This window comes from Centruroides sculpturatus, unplaced genomic scaffold, assembly GCF_000671375.1.
Source record: "Centruroides sculpturatus isolate CEXI.00-Female unplaced genomic scaffold, Cexi_2.0 scaffold261, whole genome shotgun sequence".
NCBI lineage: Eukaryota > Metazoa > Arthropoda > Arachnida > Scorpiones > Buthidae > Centruroides > Centruroides sculpturatus.
Genome location: NW_019384426.1, coordinates 641,375 through 650,406, shown reverse-complemented (window position 1 = coordinate 650,406; position 9,032 = coordinate 641,375). Strand labels below are relative to the sequence as shown.

At 28.6% G+C, this 9,032-nt stretch overlaps 1 protein-coding gene across 1 annotated transcript in view; it reads left to right on the top strand.

Annotated features, from left to right (window-relative positions):
• Positions 1 to 1,675: 1,675 nt before the first annotated feature.
• LOC111619597 (PDZ and LIM domain protein 7-like) overlaps positions 1,676 to 9,032 on the top strand; it is a 13,895-nt gene continuing 6,538 nt past the window's right edge. The window contains exons 1-2 of the mRNA XM_023361360.1: positions 1,676 to 2,116; positions 4,922 to 5,070. Coding sequence (XP_023217128.1) covers positions 2,015 to 2,116; positions 4,922 to 5,070 — 251 coding nt within the window. The 5' untranslated portion in view covers positions 1,676 to 2,014. The remainder of the gene's footprint in view (positions 2,117 to 4,921; positions 5,071 to 9,032) is intronic.

The following is a 9,032-nucleotide window of genomic DNA, read 5'->3' as shown; positions in this document are numbered from 1 at the left end:
AATTAAGATTTTTAGAAAAAAAAATTAAATTTATAATCTATATTTTAAAATATTTTCATAACTTTTAACAGGCTAAAAAACAGTTGATAAAAATTAATTATCTTTACAAGTTTAAGATTAAATATTGTAAATATATATATACTGTATTACTTTTTAAAAATAATTTTAAATAGAATAAATTTAATTTTAACCTAGTAGAAAAGTTTATTTATTATTTTCTAAAATAAAATAATAATAAAAACTAATTCATTACATAATTTTTTAAAATGTTTAATGAGTTATTTCCAATAATTAAATTTTTTCCTAACAATTTATAAAAACTATTAATTTTAATTGTTAATTTTTTAAAAATTAATTTTTTTGTATTTTTATTTTTTATTAAAAATTTGTCGTTTTCAAAAAAAAAATGCAAAGATTGAAATTGAAACAATTATTCTATTATTTTTTGCCTTTTTTACAAAATTAATTTGTAAGTTTCAATAATTATTTGTTTATTTCATTTTTTAAAAACGCAAGCGAAATTTACATAATTTTTCTTTGTAACTGACAACAATCGAAATTTTAATTGTAAATTTCATTTGCATTTTTTAATAAAAGAAAAGAAATAACAATTGAAATTTACAGATATATATTTTTTTAAAAAAGTCAATAAATGAAACTGAGAAAATTAAAATGGTTATTTATATTTAAAAAAATATAAAAACCTATAAAATTTAAATGTACTTTTTTAAATTTAGTTTTTAAAATAGCAATAAACAAACAGTTAAAATTTAAAATTTTGAAAATGCTGATTAACAAATATTTATTTTTTTAAAAATAAATAAAATAATTTTTTTACAATTTACATAATCAATATTATTTTTAAAATAAAATATTAGTTTTATGAAATTAAAATCCTGACAATGATTAAGAAAATTCAAACATTAAAAAAATTTAAATCAAAATAAAATATTTTTTATAATTACAATTAATAAAAGTTCATATAACTTTAAGGGTTTTTGTGATTTTAATTATAAAAGTACTTAAAGATTAAATATTTTAAGGATAAGGATTCATTTTAAGGATATTAAGAAAATATTTAAGAAATTTATTGATTTTAATTATAAAATCATTTAAGAATTATTTCACATTTTACATTAATTTATTTAATAAAATGTTACAGCTTACACGTTTAACAGATTTTTACTTTCCGCAATTAAATTTAATTTTGCAGTAAATTTTATAATCTAAATATTAAAAGATGCAAATCTGAGAGGAGATAGTTTATGAAAATAATAAATACTTTTAGATAGGAGGTGGAAACATTTATAACTCTGTCTAACTTGTAAGAGTTAAATATGCACAAAAATAAAAGGAAATTCTTGTTCTTGACACATATTAACTAAAAATTCTAGAACAATTTTAAATTTACAGCATAAATATTTCATTTTTTTTTCAAGCGTCACTCGCCAAAATCATTTATTATAAGTAATAAATGATTTTTATCGCAGAACTAGCCTATCAATTAGACTCTTACGAGAGCCGAATTTAATATAAACATACTAAAATAACTTCCAATTAATAATTTTTTAATTAAAGCACACTTTCTAGTTGGCTGCTTCCCTTAGAATAAAGTAATTCATTATTAAGCATAAGAAAAATCTTATTTTATCTCCCAGTTACGTCATCACCGTCGAGAGGATGTCAGGAGTTTGGCAACTTCGTGAAGTTAGTCTCAAATATGTAGAATTCCTTCAAATCTCGAAATATAACGCCTTTAACTGACCGTTTCGAATCGACATCAGATCGTTTCCTAAACTTATCATAAACAAAAACTGTGTTGCTGTATGTTTAAATATAGTTACTGTGTGGGCAACTTCACGTCTCTTGCATACGCTCCTGCACTTCCTAACGTCAGGAGAGCCGTTTCTGGACCTCACCACCCAAAGACCCTTTCGTCAACTCCTTAAAATACTCTGTAAAAACTGTATTACGTTGAGTTGCATCTGGTGTTAAGTTGAAGATTAGGATAAGTATGACCGGAGGCAAGCACACAATACGTTTAAGTGGAGGATGTCCGTGGGGATTCAGATTGCAGGGTGGAGTCAAGACGGGGCATCCTCTAACCGTAGCAAAGGTAGGTTAAATTTTAAAATATCTATATAGTTCGACGACCTTTATCTAGTTCTAACGTCTCGAAATATTATTATTTTATAGTAGAATCTCTTATGTGGGAAGATCGGAATGCTTTTTGAATGGTATACTTCTTTAAATATTCGCCAATCGCATTTTTTCGCGGATAGTTAGAGAGGAAATCAAACACCCCACCCACACGCTAATGATTTAGGTAGGTGGAAAGCTTGAATCTGTCGAATTTTAGCCTTCCGTCAACATGTCAACGTCTTCAAAACAGAATATCGAATGACTCCTCGTATGACTCAAAGCAGGTTTTGCTCAATGACAAAGGGACGTCTGTGATGACAAAGAATTACATCATTTATAGCTAAACCTTGACAGTGGCCTTTATGTACTAATTTAATATCACACGCCGTTAATTAACTTCTTAAGTGCCAAGTAGAGTTTCTTAAAGACGTAATTAATTTTAGATTTAAAAACTCAATCAGTCTCTCCATAATGATATTAATTTATTCTTTTAAAACTAGAACAAATCAGTTTCCTCGCTAAGAAATTGGTTTATTTATTTATTTTTTACTCTACAATAAATCAGTTTTATTAAATCCATAACAAATCGATTTCACTTTTGAATCTAGAATAAATCAATTTCGTTGAATCTAGAACAAATCAGTTTCTTCGTTACAAGACTGATTTGTTCCAGATTCGAGAAATTTACGTTATTCTCGATTAATCTGGCTGTCTTTTTTTCTGTAATTTTTTTTTACCTTTTACTTGTTTATGTCTTGTAGTCTGGGTTGTTCTAATTATGGCCTCTCTTCGTGCATCAGGTATAGAGAGAAAGATTTGTTTCGCGATGATGTCATATGAATGATACGCTCTTATTTTAAGAATCTTTAATTGTTTTTAGGTCGCTATGCCATTATGTAACGCTGTATGCAACGTTGTACAAACTGTATGCAGATATTTTTAACATTTCATTACTGTTAAAATATCTTAACAAAATCATTCATTAAACTTTCAACTCTTTGAATGTTGGAATTCTAGAATAACCAGATTTTTCTTCCTGAAATTAGGCTATTAAAATGATAGATAATTATCTAAAAATGTTCTTTTTTTAAGATTAAAAGCAAACTTCTTTTATGTAAATCTTATAAGTAGGTGATAATTCTATAATGAAGGTAAATTAGTACAATTTTAACTGAAGGTACTTACAAATCTTTGATTAAAATCACTATAAATTTTTGAATTAAATGTTTAAAAGGGTTAAAAATATATATTTAAAATGAATACTGCTACAGCTTTATATCTAGAATTAAAGCAAAATTTCTGCATATTTTTTCAGTTTAGGAACAACGAATTGGTGGATAATTTGTTGAATAATTTATAATTTATAATTCATAAGATATTGTAATATATAAACTGTCCAGTTTTATAGGAGAATTTTAAAGAAATTTTATCAAAATGCTACTTCAATTATTTGCAATGAGCCAAAATATTGCTTTAGATAGGAAAAATAGCCAAAAATTATTAATAAACAGAAAATATAGGTCAAAATCCGACACTGAATAGCAAAAATTAAATGAATTATATGTTAAATTGAAGAAAAGTGGACAAAACTGTTGATAATTTATAATAAAAACTCTTCAAGACTAGAAAAAATATAATATCAGAAGATAAAAGCATATTTTTATATAAAATACATTGAAATACTTACAAATAAGCATTAAAAATAAAGAATAAAACATAAATCAGTGTCAATCTAACTCAAATTTCATAAGCACTACCAGTGAGAGCTCATTCTTCCTGTCAAATTTATGAGTTTCTACATTAAATTCTGTCAAAAAGTAAAGAAATATTCAAAATATTAAATAATTTAATTGAAAATTCTGTATATCAATCCTTCTACTCGAAAATATTTGCTAGAAGTACGTTTTGTTTATAGTTACTTCCATTGAGATGAGTGATTGCAGATTGAAACACGATACTGTAGTAGCTCTAGAGGAATTAATTAACGTTAAACTTTTATCTCTGCTCTGTATCATTGATAAGTGTTTTACTTTTCCATTTAATTTATTTAGAAAAATTAAAATATTTTAAAACTTTTAGTGTAAAATTGTTACTCGTGCTTTATTTTCATTGTGTATTTTTTAACAAGCGTTTTAAACGTTGTTAATTTTCTGTTATTTTAATATGATTTTTATTTGATTTTGAATGATTTTTCTATAAAAATTAGTTAGTTTTGGCATCGTTTCACTTTTTTTCCTTGAAATACATATGTTAAAGCCTACGCACGCAATTTAAATCGTCATCTTTCGCCATCTTGAATTTCGCGACTTTATACTTTCGGCGATTTTTTTTAATAGTATGCTGCCTATTTCTTTCGTCACTTAATTACCGCTGTATACTCGCTCTCTTTTATTTATTCTATCTTTATTACAATATCACCATTTCATGCATCGTTACTGTTATTACACGATTTGTCACGTCGTCGATTCTTTTCGCGACGAAGAGTGTCGCGACTTCACATTAAACTCGAAGAAACTCTAAGCTTTATTAACTATTATACACCAGCGAACGAAATTATGCTCAAAATTATATATTTCAGCATTTTTATCCTAATTAATCCTTTCAGTATTCGTTCAGTAAATCGAAGTCGCTCGTCTCGCATCGCGTATCGCACTAATATGACTATTGCTACGATATAGACGCGTTAGGGTGGCCTGTACCGTTTTGAATGAAAATATTTCTATTTTGTCAAGAAGGAAAGTAAAAAATCTCCTTCTAATCAAGCATTCATATATTCTAGATACGTAGGAAGAGCAAAGCACACAACAATTTATACGAAGGAGACGTGATCGTCAGCATCAATGGCCATCCTTGCGATAAACTCACCCACGATCAAGCCATGAATATTGTCGACGCAGCAAATAACGAACTAGTTTTGGAAGTTAAGAGGTAAGTTACGCAATTAACTGATTATTTATATTGATTTATGGAGTTTAAAAAAAATCGATTAGAGATATTCTCGTGAGGTTAAGTATCGATGCCAAATCAAAAATAACCACACTAAACACATATGAAAGCATGTTTCTAGCGTGATGCCAAAGACATTTGCGCATGTTCATACTTCTTTCACAATTTTCATACGGCAGGAACACGTACTGTTAACCCACTTCTTCTTGCTCCTGTATTTAAATCATGTGGAGCTTTACCAGGTAAAGTATCATAAATTAAAGTTGTTACTAACAAACTAATTGCGCTTTTAAAAGTAAAAAAAGTAATAACAATTCTACAATTCTAAAAGAAATCATTTCTGCACAAAATTATAAAGAAAACGCTACAAATATTAAGCAAAATTAAATGTTTCCTGGTGCGCATTATACGCAGTTACTCATCTGTTTTTCTGTATTTTATTAAAAATGTTATAATTCTAATTATTTGGACTAATTAAAATGAGCTTTTACACTAAATTATACAGAAAATAATGTGTTTTCTGATATTGTGAAGCCCACACAATGCTTGATGCAACTGTATAAACTGTATAGCAACATCAAGTGTATCAGCATTATATTAGTTTTATGCACTTATGAGTATATACAGAACTATGATATATACATTTCTAGCATAGATATACGGAATGAACGTATTATAATTTATAATGTGTAATTTACAATAAAGCTAAGCAGTGTATACAGGTTTTTCACGCACTTAAAATATTTATAACACTTAAGATGACATTGTTTGCCTTTGTTTTAATAATAGAATTGATTTTATTCTCCAAAATTTTCTGTATGTAAGACAAAATTATACGAAATTAATTAATAATTACGACAGAAAAATATGGAAAATTTATTTTTAAATTAAAAATTCAGGGTGTAAATCAACGATAACAGAATGCCCTTATAAAATAGTATCATGTATAAACATTTGCATGTTTACTGGGACGGAAAACTGTCAGAAAATGTCACCTTCAAAACCTCTATCAACGAGAATTAATTGTTAAGAAATGATAACAGAAAACACCAGTAAAGGAAATGAAAAACGGGTATAAGAAACAAGAAAAAAATGTACTAATTTTTAGCTTAACAAATAGTGTGTAAGTAAAATAATTTTTTAAAAAATCAATGAAAATGGAACCCATCAAGCAAACCTAGTCGAGGAAGAAAAAAGATTACGATTATTTAATGAAGATAAACCATATTTGAGGTCTTGTAAGAGCCAATAACAGAGATTCTATCAAACAGTTGAACTGGAAAAGACGTGTCATCTAAAACCACTATTCGGCATTTGTAAAGAAAAAAAAAGTAGGCATTGTTTCAAGAGTAGCAGAGAAGAAACCACTCTTAACTAAGCACGAACCTGGGCAGATAAACGCAAAACTTGGACAACAGAAAAATAAAGAACGGTTTTGTTTAGTGACGAGTGTCTTTTTTCATTATTTAATTTTGACTACGAGTTATTTACCATTCACATGAAAAGAATCATGCAGCTTATGTAAATTAGAAGTTTCCAGTTATTATTATGGTTTATGGAATAATCCGAGCTAAGTGTTGGAAGCTTTTTGTTTAACTCAACAATTTGAATTCAACTGGCTACGTTAAAATATTAGATCATTTAATTCCCACTGCTCGGTTTTATTGCGGGAATGGAAGATGAAGAAAAACTTTAAACTTTATTTATCAGCGAGATGGAGTATCACATCATTTAACTACTTCAACCAAAGATTGGTTTGAAGAACAGTCAATTCAACTATTAGACTGGTTAAGAAATAGTCCTGATATGAATAACTATAGAAAATATAGGGGATAAAATGAAGGAAAAAGTGTTTGTTTGTTTGGTTAAATTACGGCAACGCAACGCTTGGGCGATGTCTTCCTTGTGGTCTTTTTAAGGATAATAGGCCTCTATTCAGGCGTTACAGACGTGAAGAAAACCCGAAAAACTCCACGTGGCCAGCCCGTCATGGCGGGGACCACACTATAGTCAGTGTTCACGGAACGGAACCGCATGGCCATTAGTGAGCTAAGGAAAAAGTAACAGAGGCAAAACCATAAAATGCTGAATCATTGAACACTGCTGTGGAAGAATTCTGGCTAAGCATTACAAAAGAAGAGTGCAATCTTTAATTGAAACCATACTACGGTGTGTGGTGGCACTTGAATCTGGACAAAGTATTAAATTGCCTTTTGAAATTTTTTTAAGTTTTCATGATTTCGTTTTGCTCATAAAATCAATTTTATTATTAAAACAAAGACTAAACAATGCAGTTTTAAGTGTTACGAATACATTTTGTGAAAACGGTAATAATTTTGACTACTTGTGATCACAGATAAACTTGAAGTTTCCATAATTTTATCGTCGAGTGTATATTAACATACAAGTATAGAAACACATAATTAGCTATAATCGTTGCTTTACAATGCCTTAATTTTACAAAATTTTATATAATTCACGACGTCTAGTTTTTGAAATTTTAATTCTAATCACCATTCTGTGATTAATTTTGCATATTTTACGAATTTTTATGTTTTTTACCGCATTTAATTCTATCTTCAAGGTACACAGTTTAAATTACAGTTCGATAACACCGCATAAAAGCACGACTTAACAATAAATGACATTTTCAAAAGTGATGTTGTAACACTAAAGTAAATACTATTTCAGGATCTATGAATATTTTGGGACACGATCCAAGTTTTTACTGGACAAATAAACCGTGACACCTGAATGCATACGTCAGCATTACAAAATATTGCACAAGAGCAATATGCTCTTATACGAAAGATGTGCAAATTATGCAAAATTTTACATTTCTATTTTTGTAAATTTTACATTAATTATAATTTATATTTTCCCTTAAAATTATAACCAAACGTTTAGTTATAAATAGACGTTTTTAGTATCTATTTTCGTGTTTTAAAGTTTGTAAACGTTCATCAAATTGCCTCCTCACTCGTTTCGTGTGTTAAATGTGTTTTTTTTTAATAAATTATTTTAGTAATTTTACAGTAAATGCTTTCAAATTATTAAAATATTACTTTATTATATAATTATTGTGTTGCAATTTTCAAATTGAAGACCTATACATGCCCACTGTCGTCCGTCTGACCATCTGTCCTTTCTTAATCTCGTGAAAATCGAGACCAGCTTAGGATCAGAGGTCCGAAAATCACGAACTTACGATCCGGAAGTCACGTGACTTTTAAATGTGTGTTATGAGTGTGTCTGGTCCAAATCTAACGTAGTAACAGCCATTTGCAGTTGTTGAAGATTAACACAAAAATCTCTTTAAATATGCTTGAGAATTAATAAATACTGTCATAAACAGTTTGAAAAATGCTCTGGAAATCCAGGTATACATTCAAGAGTAGGAAATGTGTGTCAGTTTTATGTGCAGATAACAGAAACAAGTACAAAAATATTTAAAGCATTAGAAGCAAAGATAAGCAGACAGGCATATAGAAGTTTTTATCACGAATGAATAAAATATAAGCGTACTAGCAGGTGGGCCCGGCGTTGCTTGGGCAAAAGTAACGATAACTAAGATAAAGATTATTACGTTACAGTCAACCTTACCCGTTTTCACAGAATGCAAAAATTGGATCCCCTTCTTTCCAGACTAATTAGAGAATTTTTAGATGGATCTAAAAATATGTTCGATTTCCCGCAAAAACGAAAAAAACTGGATCTGCGTCTTAGCACGTCGCTTTCTCTTAACAATTCCATTGTTACGTAAGATTTCCATTGTTGACACTTCCATTGTTACTTAAAACTTTTATTGTTACTTAAAACTTCCATTGTTACTTAACACTTCCATTGTTACTTAGCACTTCCATTGTTACCTAACACCGCCATTGTTACTTAACACTTCCATTGTTGATGGAAGTGTTAAGCCTTAATCCTGTCTTTCTCCCCCC